The sequence below is a fragment of the Nomascus leucogenys genome, chromosome 10 (assembly GCF_006542625.1).
Source record: "Nomascus leucogenys isolate Asia chromosome 10, Asia_NLE_v1, whole genome shotgun sequence".
Classification (NCBI taxonomy): domain Eukaryota; kingdom Metazoa; phylum Chordata; class Mammalia; order Primates; family Hylobatidae; genus Nomascus; species Nomascus leucogenys.
Genome location: NC_044390.1, coordinates 62,664,396 through 62,687,125, shown reverse-complemented (window position 1 = coordinate 62,687,125; position 22,730 = coordinate 62,664,396). Strand labels below are relative to the sequence as shown.

Sequence of the window (22,730 nt, the reverse complement as noted above, 5' to 3'; positions counted from 1 at the left end):
GAAATAGTTCACTTTTTTTTTTTTTTTTTTAAACCGAGTCTCGCTCTTGTTGCCCAGGCTGGAGTGCAATGGCACAATCTCAGCTCACTGCAACCTCCACCTCCCAGGTTCAACTGATTCTCCTGCCTCAGCCTCCCGAGTAGCTGGGATTACAGGCACATACCACCATGCCCAGCTAATTTTGTATTTTTAGTAGAGACGGGGTTTCTCCATGTTGGTCAGAGTGGTCTTGAATTCCCAACCTCAGGTGATCCGCCCGCCTTGGCCTCCCAAAGTGCTGGGATTACAGGCATAAGCCACCACGCCCAGCCAACTAAAACAAGTTTTGTAAAACCAAACTTATACATAAGATGCAGGCAACTATTCTATTCTACTCCATTCCATTAAAAAATGCTTATTGCAACCCATCAAACTGATTTCTCAAGCCTCTAATAGGTCATGACACCCAGCTGGTTAATCACTTTAGTCTCAAAGTATGCTCTGCAAACCAACAGTCCCTCAACAAACGGTGATTGCAGTGAGGTGTGTACAGGAATGGAGGGAGTGAGCATTTAGAGTGATTTGACAGAATCCTTTTTCGTCTGTTGAATCTAATAAATAAAAATGTGAGTTTGGCCTCTTTTTGAGGCAGAGTCTCGCTCTGTCACCCAGGCTAGAGTGCAGTGGCGTAATCATGGCTCACTGTAACCTCTGCCTCCCGGGTTCAAGTGATTCTCCTGCCTCAGCCTCTCAAATAGCTGGGACTACAATACAGGCACCCACCACCACGCCTGGCTAATTTTTGTATTTTTAGTAGAGACGATGTTTCACTATGTTGGCCAGGCTGGTCTCGAACTCCTGACCTCAGGTGATCCAACCACCTCGGCCTCCCAAAGTGCTGGGATTACAGGCATGAGCCACCGTTCCTGGCCAGGTTTGACTTTTGTCTGTCTTGGTTTTAGATCTTATTTTACTTTTCTAATAATTCATTTCTGTTGAATTTTACAAAAGCATTGTCTGCAATTTTGAGACGGAGTCTCACTCTGTCGCCCTGGCTGGAGTGCAGTGGGGCAATCTCGGCTCACTGCAAGCTCTGCCTCCCAGGTTTACGCCATTCTCCTGCCTCAGCCTCCCGAGTAGCTGGGACTACAGGCGCCCGTCACCACGGCCGGCTAACTTTTTGTATTTTTAGTAGAGATGGGGTTTCACCATGTTAGCCAGGATGGTCTCAATCTCCTGACCTCGTGATCCGCCCGCCTTGGCCTCCCAAAGTGCTGGGATTACAGGCGTGAGCCACCGCTCCCAGCCTTAGAAGTTTCAAAAATTAATCCTTCCTCACAGTTTGAGAGAAGCATTGGTTCTAGAATATCCCATTTGGCACAACTGCCCCTAGAACATTCAGGGACACCCTCTTCCCTAGGAATATTTTAAATAGCTCATCGTGAACCGTGTTCTTTCTCTATCCACAACATTCCATTCTACCATTCTGGAATTCGCCTTGGGAAGAGACCCCTTCCCGCCCTCCCCCCACCCCCCCACCCCCGTCCCCCACAAGAATCCCCTCTAATCTACCACGTGACAAGCTCTGTGACCTCCAGCCCCAGCCCCAGCCCCAGCCCAGCCCTGGGCCCACACACACCTTGCGGTCACTGAGCCCGGACACAGTATCCACGTACTCCTCCTGGATCATGAAGGCGGCCAGGTTGGCTGTGTAGCTGGCGAGGAAGATGACGGCGAAGAAGGCCCACACCAGCACCATGATTTTGCTGGTGGTTCCCCGGGGGTTCTCCACGGGCACCGAATTATTGAACACCAGGGCCCAGAGCAGCCAAATGGATTTCCCAATGGTGAAGGTTGAGCCACCAGGGCCTGCAGGGGGCCAGGACGCGGACATGGACCCCAAATCCCTTCTCAATATGGGAGGGGGGGAAAAAAAAAGAACTACAATTCCCAGTGGCCCTCAAGGCATCTGGCACCTCCCGAGAGGCCCTAACTTGACCTTCCCCCGCCCCCGCCCCCCGGGCTGCTGGGAAATGTAGTTCTCTGTCTCTGTGGTTAGGGATCTCCGAGGCGGGGAATGGAGGAAGGGGGACTCACGCTTGCCCGTGGCCAGGCTGCGGTTGTAGCCAACAGGACTGAGGTACTCGAAGATGAAAACAGTGACGGCGACCACAGTGAGGCACATGACGAACATCATCACCCACACGGCGGGGCTGTAGGGCTCTGGGGACAAGGGAAGTGCGTGGTTATGGCTCAGCCAAGCAAAAGACTCGGGGTCAGGCTGGGGCGGTGCCTCACGCCTGTACTCCCAGAACTTTGGGAGGCTGAGGCAGGAGGATCACTTGAGGCCTGGAGTTCAAGACCAGCCTGGCCTTGAACACCCTGTCTCTACAAAAAAAAAAAGAAAAGGAAGAAAAAAGAAAAGAAAAACCTAGGGTACTACCAGCAGGGAACAAGGTGCAGACCAGATCTGACCCCATCCTATTCTGGCCCCATCTCTGCATCTCCATCTCCAAGATAGTCTTATGGCCCACCCAAACCCCTAGGAGGCAGCCATTCTCAAAGAGAGCCGTCGCAGGCATTTCTGTGGTTTCAGCCACCAAATAGAAACTGTCTCCTAAATGTTTCCTGAGTCACAGGCCCGAGCCTCCACCTACCCCAGCCATCCCCCTAGGCCATTCATCATGTCCCATGCTGAGCCCAGACCAGCTCCCACGCTCCCCATGGTGGGAGCCCCACCATCCACCCAGTCACAGGCCCAAACCCCATTTGCCGTCCTCCTTCCCTCTCCCTCGCTGGCCAAAGCCTGCCAGTCTCCAGCCGCACGCTCCTGCCCCTGATGCTACTTGGGCCTCTCCTCTCCATTCTCATGGCCAACAGGGTTCAGGCCTCATCTCCTCCCACCAACCATTTCCCCAGCCTCCCGAGCTCCCATCTGTCCCCTACAGCCTATCCCCCACACAGCACAGAGAGGACCTGGCCCCACCCCTGCTTACAGCCCTCCCCAGGCTCCCTAGCACCCCCAGGACAAAGTTGCTGCCACTCAGCCTTGTCACACTCTCCTTTCTGGCCTGATCACTCTCTCAAGCACCCATGCTTTACTCAAAACTCACAGGTGGCTGGGTGTGGTGGCTCACGCCTATAATCCCAGCACTTTGGGAGGCCGAGGTGGGAGGATCACCTAAGGTCAGGAGTTCAAGACCAGCCTGGCCAACATGGTGAAACCCCATCTCTACTAAAAACACAAAATTAGCTGGGCGTCGTGGTGGGCGCCTGTAGTCCCAGCTACCCAGTAGGCTGAGGCAGGAGAATTGCCTGAACCCAGGAGGTGGAGGTTGCAGTGAGCTGAGATCATGCCACTGCACTCCAGTCTGGGTGACAGAGCAAGACTCTGTCTCCAAAAAAAAAAAAAAGAACTCGCAGGTGCCTGAATCAGCGACACCCTCTCTTCCTTGTCTCCTAGGTGTCCCTGCTAGAGGTAACACCCTGCCCTGTCCATTAGACAACCTCCCATTCATGTGTCCCCTCCTCACATTCAATAACCGTGTTTAGCCCCTGGGAGCTCACCAACAATAAACCCAAATCACCATTTCATTGAGATTAGGATCAGGTGATTCAACTTCCCAGGGCCAAGTGTGAGCTGTCAGGACTGCCCCCATCACAGCAAGGTCAGCACCCTGGACTGTCACTGCGGCAGCTGGGGACACGCCTGTCACCTCTGCTGGGCAACTTGGTGGGGCATAAATAGGACCTTGTCACTCCTCTGCAGTGTGCTGCCTGCAAGCAGGGGCCCCACGTGGTGCTTCTCAGTGTGCCCTGCAGAGACCTTGGTGCAAAGGGGAGTCCACAGGAGACACAGTTGGGCGAAATAAACAGAAAACAAAACACAAAAGAAGGGATGGCTCTTCTTCCAGCCCCTCCCCTCTCCCAGGAGCTTTGCTCACACTTCAGAGAGCAAGTGGGAACTGAAAAGCACTGTTGCCCTTGGCCGATGTACGCTTCTCCAGCTCAGCGATGGGCCCTCTACCCAATCCATCTCAAAGCCACCAGCCCATCTGGTGGGCAGCTCCCTAACCACACCCTGCATCTGTCTGCTGTCACCTTCCTATTGCACACCCCCACTCTGTCTCTGGCATGAACCTTGCAGTAGCATTCCCACCAGCCACTTGCTTCCACAGAGTGGGATTTTTTTTCTTTTTTCTTTTTTTTGAGATAGGGTCTGGCTCTGTCATCCAGGCTGGAGTGCGGTGGTGCCATCTTGGCTCACTGCAACCTCTGCGTCCTGGGTTCAAGCCATCCTTACACCTCAGCCTCCGGAGTAGCTGGGATTACACAGAGCTGGATATTTTAAAAACCTAAATCTAATTATATATCCCCACACCATCTTCTGTAGTTAAAACCCTTGTCCGGGTGCAGTGGCTCACGCCTGTAATTCCAGCATTTTGGGAGGCTGAGGTGGGCAGATCACCTGAGGTCAGGAGTTTGAGATTAGCCTGGCCACCATGGTGAAACCCCGTCTCTACTAAAAATACAAAAATTGGCCAGGCGTGGTGGTGCGTGCCTGTGATCCCAGTTACTTGGGAGGCTGAGGCAGGAGAATAGCTTAAACCTGGGAGGGAGGTTGAGGTTGCAGTGAGCCAAGATGGTGCCACTGCATTCCAGCCTGGGCGACAGAGTGAGACTCTAAAAAAAAAAAAAAAAAAAAGAGAGAGAGAGAAGTAGAAGTTTATCTTCTGCCTCCTTCACAAGGCTGAGAGATCCTAGCAGACAGGGATTTGTGTCTTCCTCATTTGCCACTGTGTTCCCAGTGTGGAGCCCACCGCCTGGCACATGGTAGGTGCTCAGTAAACACTGATGGTGACTTAAGTTCTTACAAGGTATTGGTACCATGCTAATTTGTTCTCTTCATCTCATACCTAGGTACAGGAAAACACTTGGGTTTTGTGGGGCCTGAAGCTTGCACAATTTGGAGGGCTCTCTGAGAAAAAATAATTCAACCTTATGAATACAAAACCAGGTGCAGGGCTTGGAAGCTGCAGTGCAAGAGAAGGCTCCTGAGCTCAAGCTTCTTTAGCCTCTTGATAAAATGTCTTCTGGGTAGGGAAATTATTTCTTCCATCTTGTAGATTAGGAAACTGAGGCTCAGAAATGATGTCACTTCACCGAAGTTGCACTGCGGGCGGGTTCAGTACCGATGATACCGGGAACCCAGGTTTTCTGATCCCAGGGCCCACACGGTTGGGGGCGGCTACTTTGCCTAGGGCTAGCTCCCTGTCCCAGGGCCCCAGATTACCGAGGAAGGCCGAGGGGGACACCGTGCCATTGCTGCGCGCCACCATGACGCTGATGCCGGTCTCCACGAAGGGGACGGAGAAGTCCACGATCTCGGATCGCTCCTCGTTGATGGTGAGGGAGCCGATAGCCATGTCTGCGCGCTGGTAGAACACCTGGGGTGGGGGCGATGAGGAGTGGGCGGGGGAACCCGGCTCAAGCGGACAGACTGACACGGACAGCGAGTAGAGACGGGCCCCGGGAGCAGACCAGTGACAGGGTGAGGGAAGGGGCCAGGAGGGATTGCGAGGTGGGTGAGGAAGGGGACGAAGAGTGGGGCAGGGAAGGGCGGAGGTGAGAGATGGGGAACAAGATTGGGAATTGGTAGCCCGCGTCCCACCCTGCTGCTCCCAGCAAGACCTCAAGGCCTTGGTCCGGATCTTCCCAGCCCCACCCTCTTCCCCTAGATTCCCACCCTCCTGGCCCCTCCTACTCCGCCCCAAAGTCCCTCCTCCCAGCCCCGCCCCCTTCCCCTAGAAGTCGCACCCTCCTAGCCCCGCCTCCACTGCCCAAGTCCCTCCTCCCAGCCCCGCCTCCTCCCCTAGGAGTCCCACCCTCCTAGCCAAGCCTCCTCTGCCCCAAAGTCCCTCCTCCCAGCCCCGCCCCCTTCCCCTAGGAGTGCCACCCTCCTAGCCCCACCTCCACTGCCCAAGTCCCTCCTCCCAGCCCCGCCTCCTTCCCCTAGGAGTCTCACCCTCCTACCCCCGCCTCCTCTGCTCCAAAGTCCCTCCTCCAAGCCCCGCCCCTGACACCTCCTGACCCCGCCCCCTGTTCCAAGGCCTGTCCCTCCCGCGACCCCGCCCCAGGCCCCAGTCAGGTGTTTCCTCAATTTGGCCGCGCCCCTGCCCCAGGGTGCCGACCTCCTTTTTTTTATTATTATTTTTTGAGACTGAGTCTCACTCTGTGCCCAGGCTGGAGTGCAGTGGCGCGATCTCCGCTGACTGCAACCTCCGCCTCCCGAGTTCAAGCAATTCTCTTGCCTCAGCCTCCCGAGTAGCTGGGATTACAGGCGCCCGCCACCACGCAAGGCTAATGTTTTGCATTTTAGTAGAGACGGGGGTTTCACTGTGTTGCCCAAGCTGGTCTCGAACCCCTGAGCTCAGGCAATTCGCCCGCCTCGGCTTCCCAAAGTGCTGGAATTACAGGCGTGAGCCACCACGCCCGGCGGTGCCCGCCTCTGCACTCCGCCCCGAAGATTCCCCGCCTCCCGTCCGCCCCCTCACCTCTCCGATCATTCCGTTCCAGACGCCATCGATCTTCTTTCCGTGTTTGCCATTGGTGACCAGGTAGAGGTCGTAGCTGAAGCCGATGGTATGCGCCAGCCGCTTCAGAATGTCGATGCAGAAACCCTTGCAGCAGCGCTTTTCCGGGCGGGGGGCATCCGGTGGAGGGCTGCGGACAGTGACCAGGCTTGGGGAGTTTGGGGACCCCCTCCTTAGACTCTCCCATGCAGAGAGGATATGAAGGAAGGGATAGGCGGCAGCTAAAACTATGGTTAGCGCTTTCAGGGGAAACTCAGGCTCAAAGAATTCTGAGGTTTGCCTAAGGTCACAAAGCTGGAGGGTTTTGTGGGTCCTGGGTCCCAAGGGAGGAGGGGGCTGGGGGCCCGGACTACTGGGCTTCACGGGAGGAGGGTTTTGGAGCCGGAACTCCTGGATCTCAAGCTGTCACCTGTGGGTTCGGTTGAGCTGGCTCCGGCAGGGGACGGAGTCTCGGATGCAGGTGCCGCTGATGGGGTCTGCAGGCTCCACGATGACAAACGGCCTTTCCTCCAGCGTGGCCACCGTGAGGTGCTGCGTGTCGTCCACTGGTTGCAGGAAGCGACCATAGCGGGACCACAGCGGGTACTTGAGGCGGAGCGTCTGCTGCTCCCAGCTGCCCACCTTGGCCAAAGGGAAAGAGAGTCAGGCTTCCTGGGGAGACTTCCCGGTGTATCCTGGCCTCCATGATCCTCTTCCCTCAGACCTAGGTGTGTGGGCAGCAGCTTCCTCCAAGACCCAGGAGCCCCTCCCACCTTCAGATCCCAGGACCCAGGAGTCCAGGCTCCTTGTCCCCTCCTCCTTCTTAGTTCACGACCTCAGGCCCCCCATCTGCCAGCATGCAGGAGTCCACGCCCTCTGCCATGCCCGAGGTCTGGGCTGCGACTCACCACCTCCCACGTCCTGTCTCTGGTGAGGGAGATGACCACCAGGGAGGGGTTCACTAGGAAGCCATCCTCGTTGAAGGAGTAATCCCGGTTATCCCACGTGATGTTCATGAAGTACCTGCCCAGGAGGAGGGAAAGGGGACATGCTGGGGCCTGGGCTGGACCTTGGCAACTAAAGGCAGAGAAAGTCCCCTTTCTACAGACCAGCCCCAGCCCCCAGCTGGAATCTCTCTTCTTTCACCTCCAAGGTCTCAAAAACGCGAATATACCCCTTCCCTGCTCAGCACCCTCCCCTTGGCTGCCCAATGCCCCCCAGAATAAGGTTCCAGACTCTCTTTCAGCTTGGTGTTGAGGCCCTAGAGTCCCCTTTTGTTCTTTCTTTTTTAAAGTAGAGATGGGGTTTCACTATTTTTCCCAGGCTGGTTTTTTTTTTGTTTTGTTTTGTTTTGTTTTTTGAGACAGAGTCTTGCTCTGTCGCCCAGGCTGGAGTACAGTGGTATGATCTTGGCTCACTGCAACCTCTGCTTCCTGGGTTCAAGTGATTCTCCTACCTCAGCCTCCCAAGTAGCTGGGATTATAGGCATGCACCACCATGCCTGGCTAATATTTTGTTTGTTTTTGTTTTTTGAGACAGAGTCTCTCTCTGTCACCCAGGCTGGAGTGCAGTGGCGTGATCTTCACTCACTGCAACCTCCACCTCCTGGGTTCAAGCAATTCTCCTGCCTCAGCCTCCTGAGTAGCTGGGATTGCAGGTGTGCACCACCATGTCCAGCTAATTTTTTTTTTTTTTTGAGGCGGAGTCTCCCTCTGCCGCCCAGGCTGGAGTGCAGTGGCGCGATCTCGGCTCACTGCAAGCTCCGCCTCCCGGGTTCACGCCATTCTCCTGCCTCAGCCTCTCCGAGTAGCTGGGACTACAGGCGCCCGCCACCACGCCCGGCTGATTTTTTTATATTTTTAGTAGAGACAGGGTTTCACCGTGGTCTCGATCTCCTGACCTCGTGATCCGCCCGCCTCGGCCTCCCAAAGTGCTGGGATTACAAGCGTGAGCCACCGCGCCCGGCCTGTCCAGCTAATTTTTGTATTTTTAGTAGAGAGGGGGTTTCACCATATTGGCCAGACTGGTCTAGAACTCCTGACCTCATGTGATCTACCTGCCTCAGCCTCCCAAAGTGCTGGAATTACAGGCATGAGCCACCATGCCCGCCTCTTCCTTTTTTTTTTTTTAATGCGTGGTTTTTTGTTTGTTTGTTTTTGTTTTTGTTTTTTTGAGACAGAGTTTTGCTCTTGTTGCCCAGGCTGGAGTGCATTGGCTTGGTCTCAGCTCACTGCAACCTCTGCCTCCTGGGTTCAAGCAATTCTCCTGCCTCAGCCTCCCCAATAGCTGGGATTACAGGCACCCACTACCATGCCTGGCTAATTTTTTGTATTTTTAGTAGAGATGGGGTTTCACCATGTTGACCAGGGTGGTCTCGAACCCATGACCTCAGGTGATCTGCCCACCTCAGCCTCCCAAAGTGCTGGGATTACAAGCGTGAGCCACCGCGCCTGGCCTGGCCCGCCTCTCTCTCTCTCTCTCTCTCTCTCTCTTTCTTTCTTTGTTTCCTTTCTTTCTTTTTTTTTAATTTTTATGTATGTATGTATGTATGTATGTATTTATTTTTGAGACGGAGTCTCACTCTGTCGCCCAGGCTGGGGTGCAGTGGCTCTATCTCAGCTCACTGCAAGCTCCACGTCCTGGGTTCATGCCATTCTCCTGCCTCAGCCTCCCGCATAGCTGGGACTACAGGCGCCCGCCACCACACCCGGCTAATTTTTTGTATTTTTAGTAGAGACGGGGTTTCACCGTGTTAGCCAGGATGGTCTCGATCTCCTGACCTTGTGATCCGCCCCCCTCGGCCTCCCAAAGTGCTGGGATTACAGGCTTGAGCCACTGCGCCCGGCCTCCTATCCATGTTTTTTAGCCTCCAAATTTCACCTATTCAGAAAGGCCTTTCCTGACCACCCCACCTACCATAGCCCCCTATGCATTTCTTATCACATTCCCCAGCTTGATTTTGATAGCAGAAGTTACTGCCTGCTTGATATTTCCTTTTCTTTACTTATTTGCTCATTGCGTTTCTCTTTTATTAGACTGTAATCTCTGAGAGAGCAGGGACCTTATTTAACACTATATATACACTGTGCCTAAAGCAATGCTTGGCACACAGTAGACTTTCAATAAAGGGCGTTTCAATCAATAAATGAATCAATGAGCAATTCGTCCCTCAGGTCACAGCTCAGATACCTTCTCCTAGAAACCTTCCTGACTCCACAGGCTGACTTGTGACTTGTGCAACCTGGTTTGGAAGGCAGACTGAAGCTAATACATTTCCTCTCTTGGGATGACATTTTGCTATGAGATCTGGAGGGATGAGTTGTGACCAGCAAGAGCTGAAGTTATGAGGGAGAAAAAATTCTGGGTAAAGAACTGAACAGCCTCTGGGAGAGGCAAGCCTGAGAAAAAGAGAAAGGGAGAGAGAGAGGGAGGAGATGGACAGAGGGAGGGAGGGAGAAAGCATAGAATAAGAAGGACAGAACCAGCCGGGCTCGGTGGCTCACGCCTGGAATCCCAGCACTTTGGGAGGCCAAGGCGGGCAGTTCATTTGAGGTTAGGAGTTCGGGACTGGTCTGACCAACATGGCGTCTCTACTAAAAATACAAAAAAAGTAGCTGGGCATGGTGGCACGTGCCTGTAACCCCAGCTACTCAGGAGGCTGAGGCAGGAGAATCGCTTGAACTCGGGAGGTGGAGGTTGCAGTGAGCCCAGATCGCGGCATCGCATTCCAGCTGGGCGACAGAGTGAGACTCCGTCTCAAAAAAAAAAAAAAAAAAGAAAGAAAAAGAAAAAAAGAAAGAACCAGAAAGAGCTGAAAGAGTAGCTGGCCCCAGGCTTAGCCTCAATTCCTGGCTTCTCATTCCTCTGTGTGTTTATTTTTCCAATAAACCCCCTTTTCCCTAAGGAAACTCCAATGAGACTCTGCTTCATGCATCCGAAAATCTCCTGGCTTAGCCAGTGCTCCTCCTCGTGCCCCCGCCATGCCCGCATGACCTCCATTACTGCAAGCATCATGCTGCGTTGCCATTATCCCCGTCCCTGTCTGCCACTGTTACAGGACCCTGCGTTCTTTGAAGAATAAGTTCATGGTCTTATTCATCTATGTTCCCAGAGCCCAGCATGAGCCCTAGTTCCTAGCGGGTGCTCAGTAAGTATTTATGAAGAAGGGATGCTTTTCTCATCCTCTTTCTCGGGGATCCTGATTCCCCAGTCATCAGTTCTCAATTACCCTCTCTTAGGTCTTCTTCCCCACCCATCATCTCTTCCCAAATTCACCTCATCCTCGTTCAGGATTAAAGGTCTCTGTTTTCACTGTTCTGTGACCAAACATCAATTTTTTCACTCCCAGAGCTTCCTATCGTGGAGATGCTGTTTTCCAGCAAACTCTGTTCTCCTCTTCTAAAATAATAGTGCGTAAGTTGGGCACACAACTGTCCAGCTAGGACTGACATTTCCCAGCCTTCCTTGCAGTTGGCCTAGGCCATGTGCAGGAGTAATATTCAAAATATCTAGCAATCGGCGCTGCACAGGCGCTAGCCAATCGGAATGGACGTCTAGCCAGGAATGGACGTCTAGCCTATTAGAATGGACGTCTAGTCAATCAGAATAGACGTCTAGCTAATTCCAATGGACGTCTAGCCAATCAGAATGGACACCACTGTCAACAACCAGTAAGCCAGCCCTGACCATAAGACTACCTTCTCAACAGTAAGGTATGAGGCGTGTCCTTTCTGCCTCACTTACTCAAAAGGAAAGTGCTTGCTGTCCACTTCCTCTCTTTTCCCCTTCTCATGAGCTACAATTCAGACATCCCCACGACCGGCTTCCACCATGCAGAGATGCCAGAGCAACAGGGTGGGAGAATCCCGGGTACCTGAATGATCACATGGAGCAGCCGTCTCCTGATAACCAGGAATGCTCCTCTCTGGGTTGTTATGTGAGAGAGGAACAAACTTCGACCTCATCTGGGCCACTGGATTGTTGGGTCTTTTTTGCTACTGAAGCTCAGTTTATAGTCTAGGTATTTAGACTAAATCTAAAATGCTCTCAATTATAAGATGTACCACAAAGAAAGACAAAAGTGCTGCCAATTAAGCCATGATAAGCCATCAATTATAGACACATCTCATTTTCAAAGACATTAAAATGTGAAAAATTATGCATCTTAGAGTCATGAAATATAGTAATACACTCACTTTATCTCAGGTGCTTTTTCCAAATTACTTGATTTAACCTCCAAAAAGAGACCCAATTGCACCCACTTTACAGAAAAGAAAACTGAGGCTCAAAGAGCAGATGTGGCCCATTTGAGCCACTCATTCAGTGAATACTGCAGGTAGTTAGGCTCTGGGAGCCCTCCCACACGCTTCCCATTCCAGCCCCACTCACCTATGCAGACTCTCGCCGCGGTGAGTGCGGTTCTGGGCGCGACAGTCGTGGCCGAGCTCAGGAAGGAAACCATAATCACGCAGCAGGGCCTGGGCACCTCTGGCCACTACGGCCACGCCAGCTGCCACTCGCCGAGCCAGGTCATCCCGCCAGCCAGCCGAACGCACTGCAAACAGCCCGGCAGGCAGGGGGGCGCCTCCTGGCAGAAGAGGGGGCTCACCAGGGGCCCCAGAGCCCCCGCCTCCAGCCAGCTGGGGCCCCACCATGAACCAGACGTAGCCAGATCCAGTGAGGCCAGCCTCCTCAGCTGCGCGGAACACGGGCTCGGCCTCCTCTCGGGCGCAGAAGAGCAGGCGGATCTGCGCGCTGACACTGCGGAGCTGGGCACTGAGCACTGCCTCGCCCGCCCCAGGGTCCAGCGTCAGCGCTCCGCGGTGCTCCCAGCCCACCAGACTGCCGTCAGTCAGCACCTCGATGTAGGACAGGAAGGCCCGGTGGCCAGGGGCACGCGTGGTCACGGCTACAAAGGACGTCCAGTCATACTCCTCCAGCACCTCAAAGATGACCTGAAGCTGTTGCTCGGTGGAGGAGCCCAGCTGCAGGAAGGTGGAGCCCTTCTCCTGCCAGGGAGGGAGGAGGCTGTCAGGCCTGCCAACGTGGGGACCTTATTTCTCAGCAATGAATAAGAGGACCGCAGCTCCCAATATGGCAGACTGACTAGATAGGTTCACTAAACCCATCTCCTTTTCCTCCTGGGGCAAAGGGCTAGATCTGGATTAGGTTTAGCCACGTGACTGAGTTATTCTAGACTCATCTATAAAACCTTACCTTTTTTTTTTTTTTTTTTTAGGCAGAATCTTGCTCTGTCACCCAGGCTGGTGAGCAGCGGCATGATCTTGGCTCACTGCAACCTCCGCCTCCTGGGTTCAAGTGATTCTCCTGCCATGCCCAGCCTAATAAAACCTTACCGTTGAAGCTTACTCTTTTCCCTGTCTGAGGGCAGATGCAGAGGCCCCAGAAGAGAACTCTGAAGTCCTCTGAAGGGGATTACAGAGCCACAAGAGGGTGAGAGCCTGAAACCCCGAGTCACCGCATGGAGGAAAGCCACCTCCAATCAAGAACATCTGTTTGGATTTTTTTTTTTTTTTTTTTTGAGACGGAATTTCGCTCTTGTTGCCCAGACTGGAGTGCAATGGCACAATCTCGGCTCACTGCAACCTCCGCCTCCTGGGTTCAAGCAGTTCTCTTGCCTCAGCCTCTCGAGTAGCTGGGACTACAGGCGTGCGCCACCACGCCCGACTAATTTTTGTATTTCTGGTAGAGACGGGTTTTCTCCATGTTGGCCAGGCTGGTCTTGAACTCCTGACCTCAGATGATCCACCCGCTTCGGCCCCCCAAAGTGCTGGGATTACAGGCGTGAGCCACTGCGCCTGGCCTGGATTTTATATGAATGAGAAACAACCTCCTGTTGGGTGATCCACTGAGATTTGGGGATTCATCTGTTCCGGCAGCTAACATCACTGTCATTAATACAACCAGCATCCGGTAAGAGAACTACAGCCCCCAGCAGCCACTGAGAGGGATTGGTTCCCGGAAGGCAGTGAGGAGACTACATCTCCCAGCATGCAATGAGGGTGCTGATGGTATTTCCCAACTGGAAGAAGTTTTGCATAGTGTACTTTCCCTTCTTTGGTTTTCCTCCTACCTCTCTGTCACCTCTTCCTCTGCCTCCTTTGCTGGCCCTTCTTCCTCAGCCAGAATTCTAAATGTAGGAGTGCCTTAGTGTTCGCTCCTCTATTCCTCTCTCCCTGGTGATCTCAACCAGGCCCATGAGTTTAAATACTGTCTCCCACGCTATCCAATATGGTGGCTGTTAGCCACTCATAGCTATTCAAATTAAAATTAATTAAAATTAAATAAAATTTATCCTGAATCAAGGACCAGAGGAAAAAATGTTAAATAGAATTTAAAAGTTAGTTTTCTGGTTGCACTAACCACATGTCAAGTACTCAACAGCCACATGTGGCTTGTGGCTTTCAAATCGGACAGAGCAGCTATAGAACAGCTTCATCTTTGCAGAAAGTTTTATTGAACAGTGCTGGATATGCTAATGGCTCCTGTCCTCAGTCACAACCTCTCATGTGAGCTCCAGACAAATCTATCCTCCAGCTTTTTTTTTTTTTTTTTTTTGAGACAGAGTCTTCCTCTGTTGCCCAGGCTGGAGTGCAATGACACAATCTTCACTCACTGCAACCTCTGCCTCCTGGGTTCAAGCAATTCTCCTGCCTCAGCCTCCCGAGTAGCTGGGATTACATGCATGCACCACCATGCCCAGCTAATTTTGTATTTTTAGTAGAGGGAGGTTTCACCATGTTGGCCAGGCTGGTGTCAAACTCCTGACCTCAAGTGATCTACCCGCCTCGGCCTCCCAAAGTGGTGGGATTCCAGGCATGAGCCACTGCGCCCAGCCTATATTTGTTTTCAATCTTGCATCTTCCAGTCTATTCTCCAAACAGCAGCCAGAGTAATTGTTTCAAAATATTAATTGGATCACATCCCTTCTCAGTTGAAAACCTTCCAGTGATTCTACCTCAGAATCAAAGCCAAAGTCCTCACCGTGGCCCCAAGGCCCTGCATGAACTGGCCCTGTTGCTTCTCTAACCTCATCTCCTGCCACCCCAATCCCCCAATGGGCTCCAGCCACACTCCCTTCTTGCTCTTCCTCAAATACATCAAACTCCTTCCTGCTTCAAGGGCTTTGTCCTTTGTTGTTGCCTCTCCTGGGGACACTTTTCCCTACCTCCTCCATGCCAGACCTCCACCTGACACCTCCAGCTCAGGTGTCACCGCCTCAGGGAGGCCTCCCCTGACTACAATCTATTGAAACTCCATCCTCAGTCTTTACAACATCCTGTGTTGATTTCCTCCAGGACAACCAGATTTTACTGTTACTGGTTTTGTCTGTCTCACCATTAAAATGCAAGCTGTATAAGGCAGGGACCTTGTCTCCCTATCTTTTTTTTTCCCCCTCTAGAACTGTATTCCCCAGGAATTAAAACAGCCCTGGCACAGAATCAGCTCTCAGTAAATCTTCCTGTAATGCAATGAGAACAGCAAGTGGGCTTTCTCCCTAGGCGCATAGGGGATACTGCAGTTGTCCTGAGGGAATGAGGTCTTTTTGTTTATCGTTTTTTTTTTGAGACCAGTCTCACTCTGTCCCCCAGGCTGGAGTGCAGTGGCAAGATCTCGGCTCACTGCAATCTCGGCTAACTGCAACCTCCGCCTCCCAGGTTCAAGTGATTCTCCTGCCTCAGCCTCCTGAGTAGCTGGGATTACAGGCACGCGCCACCACGCCTGGCTAATTTTCGTATTTTCAGTAGAGATGGGGTTTCTCCATGTTGGCCAGGCTGTCCTCAAACTCCTGACCTCAGGTGATCCGCCCGCCTCGGCCTCCCAAAGTGCTGGGATTACAGGCGTATGCCACTGCACCTGGCCGGAAATGAGGTCTTATTGTAATGCAAGGAGAACCTCTTCCTTCAGCAGGTGGAGGTGTGCTGAGGGGACCACATTCCCAGCATTCAATGGGGCACAGACGGAGCTGTGAAGATCACTTTCTTCCATCCAGGGGCAGCAAGGGGACTACATTTCCCAGAATGCTATGGGCGTACACTGAGCCGACCGCAGTGCCCGGCGGGCAATGAAACAGAGCGGACCACACTTCTCAGGGGTAATGAAGGCACGAGGGATCAAGTCTTTTGAATATGCCTTGGAAGTGGCAGTTAAGAAATAAGTTCGCCTCCCAGGGCATCTACCTACGAATCTCTGTAAAGTACCATGCCAAGGAGAACAAGAAAGTCGGACAGACGTCTTTCCCAGAACGCTCTGGACAGGAAAGGACTGCGAGTCTCTGCATACAATAGTGATGCAGTCACACGGCCACAGGGCTGCACAGCAGGGAATTGGTAGATTGAATGAAACTCCACCTCTGGGTTGCACTGGCCCCACCTCTGGGGAGGCCCCGCCCTTTCTCAGCCCCGACCTCCTAGCTGACCACTTCTCAATCCACGGAGCAGGCTTGGTCCAATTCTCTCCTTCTCTACCAGAGGTCCGCTACGACTGGCCCTGTCTGTGCCCTTGGGAGTCAGGCCTTTCTCCAGGCTCTGGCCAGCTCCAGCCTCTACCATCCCTTTCCAGCAGGCTCCTGGCTTTGATCTCTGATTGGCTGGGTCGGCCTCCACCATAAGCCTTCATCCTCCTGCCCATCCTCTGGACTCTCGCTTTCCACACCTCACAGCGGGGTATGCCCCTTCTCAAACCCTACTCTCAGGACCGGCTTCCTCCCTAGACCCACCCCTTTATTAGAGTGTTTAGGCCCCGCCCCCTAGCTGGCCCCGCCCCAACTGGCTGGCCCCACCCCCTTTCCTGACTCACTCCTTCCCTGACTGGCCTCGCCCCAAATCTCAATTCCTTGCTTCCTGGTTCTACCCCTTGCCCGTCTTCCTCTCTCTAATGACTCCTCCTCTTTTCCAACTCTTCCACTTAGAAGATGGATCCTCCATCCCTGGCTGACTTCTAGACCCTATGCTCAACCCGCCAAACGCCTCCCCAAACTCTGTCCTTGGTACCTGATACCTCTGATACTTCCTGGCTGCCACCTCTCCACTAGACTTCGCCCCTTTCTTTCTGAACTCCATTCCTTTTCTTTTTCTTTTGGACAGAGTCTCATTGTGTCGCCCAGGCTGGAGTGCAGTGGCACGATCTCGGCTCACCGCAGCCTCCGCCTCCCGGATTCAAGCAATTCTCCTGCCTCACCCTCCCGAGTAGCTGGGATTACAGGCGCCCGCCACAACGCCCGGCTAATTTTTGTATTTTTAGTAGAGACAGGGCTTCACCATGTTGGCCAGGCTGGTCTCAAACTCCTGTGACCTCAAGTGATCCGCCGGCCTCGGCTTTCCAAAGCTCTGGGATTACAGGCGTGAGCCACCGCGCCCAGGCCCATTCCTTTTCAACTGACTTCTTCCTGTGCTGATCCTAGGTCCCACCCCTCCCTCAGATTTTGCCATTTGGGGCTAGTCCCTTTTCGTTCCCAGCCCCTAACCCTTCCCTCGACTCGCCTTTTCCACAGACCCTTACCTACAATGAATGGGCCCACGTCCTCCCTATACTCTGATCATCGAGGACTGGCCTCTTTCTGACCCTAAAGGCCCAGCTTACCCTATAGACCAGCCCCCTCCAAGTCAGCCCCGCCTCTAACCTAGCCCTAAGCCCTGCCTGCCATCTGGGCCCACCTTGTCCCAGACGCGGACCCACAGGACAGTCCCCGCCCCCTCCAGGCCCCGTCCCCGCTGGCTGTCCCAGACCCGCCCCTCAGCGGCTGTCCCCGCCCCTCCTGTGGTCCCGCCCCGCCCCCGGTCGCGCGCACCTTGGGCGTGAGCACGAGCGCGGCGCCGCCGTGCACGGCCACGATGGGCAGCGAGGTCTGCGCCGACAGGAAGTCGAGGATGGGCGCGACGGCGGGCGCGCGCGAGTCGTCTTCGAAGACCACGCCGTGCACGCGCAACCCCGACAGCAGGTCGCAGAGCTGCAGCACGAGGCTGCGCGGGTCCGAGCCGTTGAGCACCAGCGCCACGGGCCGCACGTCTAGGCCCGGGCTGCGCACCGCCGCCGCCACGGCCGGGCCCAGGCGTGCAGCCTCGGCCGCGTACGCGGGCCCCGAGAACACGAGCGCCACGTTGAGCGGCCGCGCCCCGCCGAGGCCGCCACCGGGCCCACCTGCCCCGCCCGGCCCCGGCGCCTCCTCCGGGAACGGGCTGGCGCAGGCCAGCGCCAGCAGCAGCAACATCTTAGCGGGGCCCCGAGGGCCGCGGGGGCCACCGGCGCCGCGCATCGCCTGCGGGCCCCGCCGGGCGGCCTCTGAGCGCCCGGGCCGGGAGAGACGGGGAGGAGAGGGAGGCACAGACGGGAGACGCAGAGACAGGGAGACGAGATAAAGAGACGCACAGAGGAGGAGATGCAGCGAGGGACAGGCGCCGAGATGGGGAGGACAGGGAGCGGTCAGGGTGATGGAACAGAGGGAGAGACAGGAACGGAGGACGAGAGAGATGGAAGGGAGAGAGACAGAGAGAGGGAGGAGAGACAGGCAGAGAGGGAGAGACGGGCAGAGACAGAGGGCGAGACCGGCAGAGGGAGGGAGAGATGGAGGGGAGAGAGAGGGAGATACAGGTAGAGGGAGAGAGAGATGGAGGAGAGACAGGCAGAGACAGAGGGAAAGACAGAAACAGCAGAGGGAGGTGGGGAAGAAACACCAGAAGAAGAGGTGAAACAGGGAGAGACGCAGAGATAGGGCGAGACAGAGATAGGAAGAAGTGGAGTATGGGATTGGGGGAGACGCAAAGACGAGGGTGGATAATGGGGTCAGGGGAAGATACAGAGATAAGAGGGGAGAGAGAGGAAGAGAGACAGACAAGGTGGGGATGGGGACACCCACAGAGATGGGATCAAGATAGGAGCAGAGAGACCCAGGGAGACGGGGAGGGAAAGAGCGGCAGGAAGAAGGAGAGAGACGGAAGAAGCAACAGAGACAGGGAGAAGACGGAGAGAGAGAGGACAGAGTGACAGAAACAGGAATGAGGAAGGCCCAGGGAGAGGATGATAGAGGCGGGAAGAGATGCAGGAAGGCGGGAGAGATAAGCGAGGCAAGAAAGTTGGACAGAGAAGAAGACAGCAAGGCAGGAAGAGGGAGACAGAGACCCCAAGGCCACCAAGAGACATGCACACATAAAAGATGGGGAAACAGAATTGAGATTGAGGGAGGCAGGCAGAGCGGAGCGAAAACAGGACAGAAATAGCGAAGCAAGGCCAAGATCGGGACCCCCACCAGGGAGGTGCCCAGCACAGACATGAAAGTAAGGCGGGGAAGGCGAGTGGCAGGAGGGAGCAGAAATAAAAGGGAGAGAAAAAACGAGAGAGGGAAAAGGGGTCAGGTGTGTGGGGAGAGAAAGAGAGAAATTAGTGGGGCACCCCAAGGAGAGAAAATCCCCACATGACCTTACCCCTCACCCTGACCACAACCCCTAACCCATTTTGTCCCCTTACTCCTGTCCCTGTCCCCTCATTCTCAAAGCAAGAGAGTCATGGCCCCAGCTGGGATATGGGGTTGGGGGGCACAGCTGTGGAGAGCTGGGTGGGGCGGGGGGGTCCCTGGCACCCAGCCCAGAGCAATTTGGTAAATGAGAGGAAATACAGCCTCTCTTCCTGTGACCCTGTTGAATACTCGCCGCCTGGGGTGGTTGGGCTGGGAGCCAGGCTCCTGGGTCCTGCCTGGGACTGAGGGAGGAGGGCACTGGGAGTCTGGACTCCTGGTTCCCAGAGGAGGACTGGAGTCTGCACTAGGGGCTTCCTGAAGGGGTGAGGGTCCAGACAAGGAAGGGTTCTCTCCTGGCTGTCACGCTCCTGTCCGGTTGCCATGGTAGCGCAGGCCTTGTCCACCCCACAGACAGCCAGGGTGGGGGAAAGGCCCACCACCCTTCCCCTGCCTCGAGGCCACAGCCCGTCCCCTCTGCCCACCACCTCACCTTCCCAGAGATCTCCGGCCCCTGTCTCCCCAGGGAAGGGGGTGGGGGCTCCTAGTATGCCCATCCCTCCCCGATCCTGGCTCCTCTTCGCTCCTCCTTTCCATTGCCCTTCCCCAAGCAGCTGGCTCAATCAGCGCTCAGAATAACCCCCCCACTTCGCCCCAAAATAACCCACAGCTGTGGCCTGGCCCCCGCGGGGTTAACACTCACGCTCCCCTCCATTCCCAGTGGCTGCTCACCCTCCAGCCCCTCCTCTGCCTCTCCCAGACCCACCCCTACCTGGCTTCTGCTCTTAGGGACCCCGCATCCCGCTCCCTGCTGAGGCCCAGTAGGGCAGCCCCCGGCCCCACCCTTCTCACGGGGGCTGCATGCTCAGTTCCTTCCCACAGGGATTAGGGAGAGCAGCCTCCCCAACTCCAGGGACTGAGGAGGGGCATCCCCAGTCCTCCAGGACTCTGAAGGCCCAACCCAGAACCCACGCCCTCAGGGATCACAGAGTCCAGCCTCTGGACAACCCCCCCCCCCGCCCCGCTTCGCCTCCATCTCCACCTCCTCAGGAGCCTCTGTTTCCACTTCCATCTGCATAGGGCTAAAGTCCCCGACTCTCATCCCCTGCCCTGTCAGGGACTCAGGAGACTGAGCTCCCAGCCTGCCTTCCTCAGACAGAAGCGCTATCCCCTACCTCCTCCCGTAAAGACCCAGGAGTCCTTCTGGCAGCCCCTTCCTCCCCCAGGCCTTGGGAGTCTGGGCATTCGGTCCTGTTCTTCCCCAGCACCCAGGAAAGCACTTGGGCCCTCCTGCCCCAAGACTCTGGAACTCCAGTGCCCAGCTTCCTCTCCCTGCAGGAACCAAGAGTCCAGGTCCCCAGCTCCCCTCTTCCCCCAAGGACCCAGGAGTCCGGGTTCCCGCTCCTCTCCTCCCTTAAGGATCCCCTTTTGGTTTCAAACCCCATCCTTCCCAACATCCTGGGTGCCCCCCCCAGCTCTGGCCTCCCTAGTCACCCCACTTAGATCCTGTACATAGCACAGCCTGTCCCCAAGCGGGGAGGAGGAGGAGGGTGCCAGAAATTCCTAGGGTGTCCCTGTCTTCATTGCCCCCCACAGCATCCAACACAGAAGAGAGGAGCGGCCACTTTGATCAACAGCTCCCCCCGCAACCTCGAGTTGTGCTGCAGACGGCATCCCGTTTCCTCCCCCCTCACCCCCCAACACACACACACACACCGGTCTCTCCCCACCCGAATCCTGATGCTTGGAAGAGGCTGGAAGGGTGTTCCAGAACCTTGAAGAAGGGGTGGGAGTTTGGGGCGAGGGGTGCTGGGGGCCTGAATGCCCTCAAGGTCCTTGGCAGGGGTATTAATAGCAGACTCATAGCTCTGACATGGGAGGGGAGAGCGAGAGGAGAGAGGGAGAGGGCCGGCCGGCGATGGGGGGACTGATGCAGGGAGGGGGGTACAGGGAGAAGGTGAGATAGAGAGATGGAGGCACAGGGATATGGGGCATCAGGTATGTGGGGCTGGGGAGAGGGAGCCAAGTGTCAGAGAAATGGGGGCGTGAAAGGTCTGAGGTGTAGGGACTCAGGAAAAGGGGGCTCAGAGAGGGAGAGAGAGAGAGTGGAGGAGAGTCCCTGAGGGACAGGGGAGCTAGGTGGGGGTCAAGACCCCTGCCCACCATTCAAACCCCCTCCCTCCAAGAGGCTCCTGGCCAACTTCCCCTGTCCTAGATTTGGGGGTCCACATTCCCACCACCATCCCTGCATCCCCTGTCCCCGCCTTACCTTTTCATGACCCTGTTCTGTTGGGGGGATGGTGGGGGGGCCAGGACCGGAACCCGGTGTCCAGCGACCCCAAGATTCCGAGGAGGGCTCAGAGAGCCGATGTCGGGGGGCAGGCCCCGGGGCGGCGGCAGTGGTGGTGGTGGCGGCAGCGGCAGCCCGGACCTCCTGTCTGTCCCTGGCTCCGTCTCTCCTTCCTCTTCCTTGGTCCTGTCGTGCCCTGTCTCTCCCCCAAGGTTGCGGCCACCTGGACTAGGCGAGGACGTGGCTACACATGTTGCTCTGGAAGTTGGGCCCCGGACATTGCAGAGGCTGTCGGGGTGTCCTCCTGCCGCCCCGACCCCGTGGGGATCCCCCCTCCGCCCACCCGGGGTGCCCCCCTCTGCCGCTTCAGCCCCGGCTCCTCCCCCCTTTCCATGTGTCCAGTCCCGCCTCTCCCTGGCTCACTCGCAGCCCCGCTTTGTGCCCTCAGCCCCCCCACCCCCCCTTCCAGCGTCTGTGTCTATCTGTCTGTCTGGGTCACCTCTGAAGCTGGTAGCTGGTATGTGTGTGTGAGGAGCGGGAGATTGCCTGCTTGGGGAACTGCTTGCCCCTTCCTCGCTTGGCCACCTCCAGACCCCCCCTTGACTCCCCCACTCTCAAACACAGGCAGAAACACACATACACTCACGCACACACGCACGACCTCAGTTCCCTGGGATTCCCCCTCAACGCCCCCAGAGCTTGAGGAGGGACACACACACACACACACACACAGAGTGGGGGGTCTAATGGGGGCCAGGCTGCCACTGCTGATAGGGGCTATTTGTACAGACAGGAGGACACAGGCAGCCGGGGACGCCCAGACTCCTGGCCGGACGCAGGCAGGAGGCACAGAACCCAGGTACACCCCATCCATCTGGGTTTGGGGGGACCGGGGGGGAAGGAGTGGGAGCCCCACGACACCCAGGCAGGCGGCTCAGGGTCGGTACAGACAGACAGACCCCTCCCTCCCTCCGCCGCCGCAGCGCTTACAGACACACCCCCCCTCCACCAGCCAGCCCCAGACACCCGGACACACAGATCCTCACCGGGCAGATGGCAGATGCTCGAGAGACCCCTGGGGGCCGGGCGGACCCACCCAGGCAACACCCACCCAGCAGGGCACCGGTGGCCGAGGGAGGCTGCGGGAGGCTGCGGGCGAGGGTGGCAGCGGCGGCCGCGGCTTGGAAGCCGGAGCGGGAGGGACTCACACTCGCTGTGTTCTCGCACACACACACTCACTCGGGATGCGATTAACATTCAGTCCCCGTCCGCCACTGCCGGGAGACCCACAGCCCCCCCTCCTGGCCTCCCTGGGGACCCCTCCTCCTGCCAGGCTTGGGGAGGTGGCCGCCCCCCACCCCCAGCTACCAGCCTCTGCCTTCCTCCTGGGACAAGGGAGTGAGGGGCTGAAAATAAAAAG

General features: G+C 55.9%; 1 protein-coding gene across 3 annotated transcripts in view; it reads right to left on the bottom strand.

Annotated features, from left to right (window-relative positions):
• GRIN2D (glutamate ionotropic receptor NMDA type subunit 2D) overlaps nucleotides 1-22,527 on the bottom strand; it is a 49,992-nt gene extending 27,465 nt beyond the window's left edge. The window contains exons 1-10 of one of the 3 annotated variants that reach the window (XM_030820979.1): nucleotides 22,357-22,527; nucleotides 21,290-21,568; nucleotides 17,362-17,852; nucleotides 11,940-12,559; nucleotides 7,460-7,574; nucleotides 6,982-7,193; nucleotides 6,534-6,702; nucleotides 5,273-5,426; nucleotides 2,077-2,202; nucleotides 1,619-1,848 (exon numbers count right to left, since the gene is read on the bottom strand). In XM_030820979.1, the coding sequence (XP_030676839.1) occupies nucleotides 1,619-1,848; nucleotides 2,077-2,202; nucleotides 5,273-5,426; nucleotides 6,534-6,702; nucleotides 6,982-7,193; nucleotides 7,460-7,574; nucleotides 11,940-12,559; nucleotides 17,362-17,826 (2,091 nt within the window). In that variant the 5' untranslated portion in view covers nucleotides 17,827-17,852; nucleotides 21,290-21,568; nucleotides 22,357-22,527. Of the gene's footprint in view, nucleotides 1-1,618; nucleotides 1,849-2,076; nucleotides 2,203-5,272; nucleotides 5,427-6,533; nucleotides 6,703-6,981; nucleotides 7,194-7,459; nucleotides 7,575-11,939; nucleotides 12,560-17,361; nucleotides 17,853-21,289; nucleotides 21,728-21,809; nucleotides 21,882-22,356 lie in introns of those variants that run through there. The other 2 variants (XM_030820980.1, XM_030820978.1) reach the window with 2 other exon arrangements.
• Nucleotides 22,528-22,730: the final 203 nt, after the last annotated feature.